Source organism: Mandrillus leucophaeus, unplaced genomic scaffold (genome assembly GCF_000951045.1).
Source record: "Mandrillus leucophaeus isolate KB7577 unplaced genomic scaffold, Mleu.le_1.0 Scaffold463, whole genome shotgun sequence".
In the NCBI taxonomy this organism is placed as follows: Eukaryota; Metazoa; Chordata; class Mammalia; order Primates; family Cercopithecidae; genus Mandrillus; species Mandrillus leucophaeus.
This window is the reverse complement of record NW_012104954.1, coordinates 787,993-789,865: the sequence shown is the minus strand read 5'-3', so window position 1 is coordinate 789,865 and position 1,873 is coordinate 787,993. Positions and strand designations below refer to the sequence as shown.

The following is a 1,873-nucleotide window of genomic DNA, read 5'->3' as shown; positions in this document are numbered from 1 at the left end:
ACAAGGTCTTGCTGTGTCACCCAGGCTGGAGTGCAGTGGTGCGATCATAGCTCACTGCAGCCTCGACCTCCCAGGCTCAAGCGATCCTCCGGCCTCAGCCTCCTGAGTAGCTGGGACTGTAGGTATGCTTCACAAGCCAGGCTAATTGTTGCCCAAGCTGGAGTACAATGGTACGATCTTGGCTCACTGTAACCTCCGCCTCCCAGATTCAAGAGAACTCCTGCCTCAGTCTCTCAAGTAGCTGGGATTACACGCACATGCCACCATGCCCAGCTAATTTTTTTGTGTTTTTAGTAGAGATGGGGGTTTCACCATGTTGGTCAGGCTGGTCTCGAACTCCTGACCTCAGGTGATCCACCCGTCACAGCCTCCCAAAGTGCTGGCATTACAGGCGTGAGCCACTGAGCCCAGCTCCTTTGTCCACCTTGGTTGAATGTCAGGGGTATTTGTCTCCTACCACAGTAGAAACTTCCTGCAGACAAACCCCTGAGCTGAATCTTCTTTGGGGCCCTAACACCCATCTGGACAGGTCAGAGGACAGGCAGTGAATGTTTGCATGAGTGACAGAGGCACTGAGTATGTACCCATGTGTCATGTGTGTTTCTGCTCACCTTCTCCATGCTCGTCTGTGTACTGGAAGGCCTGGACCAGCCGCAGAGCCTCATCCACGGAGCGTCCCACAGGCAAATCATTAACAGTGATCTGGCGAAGGACACCCTTGCCATCGATGATAAATAGGCCCCTGAAGACATCAGGGTTCCCAGTAAGGAGCTGGGAGCTCCCACTGCCAGAGACAAGGAAGGGACTACCAACCACCCGCTGCTAGCCACAGGGCTGGGGGCAGAGAAGACATTGTACAGGAGTGGTTCCAGCTCCACAGGAATGGGGGGTCTCCATGAGCCGGGCTGAGGGTCCCACAGTACCTGTAGGCAATGCCTTCATCTGTTTTCAGCACGCCGTAATCCTCAGACAAGCGTCTGGTCACGTCAGCAAGCAGGGGGATGTTCAGGGGGCCCAAGCCTCCTTCCTTCCGGGGGGTGTTGATCCTGGGAGTAGAGGAGATAGAGTTGGGGCCTCAGGATGCCTGGTACAGCCGGGTCCTCACCCTGTGGGCGCAATGTGATAAGCACTGGAGGCCAAAGATAAGGGTCTTTAAAGTAGGCTGCTGGGAGCCTCACCCACCCCACCCTGGGTTGGGTACAAGGACTTCCCACAGCTGGGAAGACTAAGCTTGAGAGGCCACGCTCCAGCTAAGTGGCTTCACATGTGCTTGTAACTTGCAGCATCACCCAGGAGAGAGCCCGTGTTAAGAGTCCCCGTCCTCCTCTAGCTGTGTCATGGGGTACAGCTCTTCACTTAGGTGAACCCGAGTTTTCATCTTTATGAAATAGGGCAGCACAGCCTCCCTCCTGGGAACTAGTAGATAGAGCAGATAAAGTTGCATCTGAGTTGCATCTGCAACTCTATGTGCCAAACAACTAGCTCAACTAGCTGCCAAATGCTAATTACTGCCATCCTTAAAAACTTGGGCGGCAATATTTCCATTATTTTCAAGATGGGGAAACGCAGGTTCCAGAGATTGAGCAATGGTCATGAAGCCACATAGCTCGGACCCGAGGGTGTGAGCTTAGCTGCAACCTCCTTCTCTGGCCCCTGCTCATACCAAGCCAGGTGGGTGAACTGAGAGTCCACCGAGACGCCCAGCACTTCGCAGCCCAGCTTGCGGAAGTCCTCGGCACGGTTGCTGAACGCGATGATCTCCGTGGGGCACACAAAAGTGAAGTCCAGAGGGTAGAAAAAGAGGACCACGTACTTCCCTGGGGAGGAGGGACCAAGAGGAGTTAGGGCCCAGCCTCTCTCATGCACGGCCCCG

At 54.7% G+C, this 1,873-nt stretch overlaps 1 protein-coding gene across 1 annotated transcript in view; it reads right to left on the bottom strand.

Annotated features, from left to right (window-relative positions):
* Positions 1 to 1,873, bottom strand: part of PRDX2 (peroxiredoxin 2) — a 10,126-nt gene that overhangs the window by 2,510 nt on the left and 5,743 nt on the right. Inside the window, exons 3-5 of the mRNA XM_011994924.1 lie at positions 1,664 to 1,817; positions 924 to 1,046; positions 612 to 742 (exon numbers count right to left, since the gene is read on the bottom strand). Coding sequence (XP_011850314.1) covers positions 612 to 742; positions 924 to 1,046; positions 1,664 to 1,817 — 408 coding nt within the window. The remainder of the gene's footprint in view (positions 1 to 611; positions 743 to 923; positions 1,047 to 1,663; positions 1,818 to 1,873) is intronic.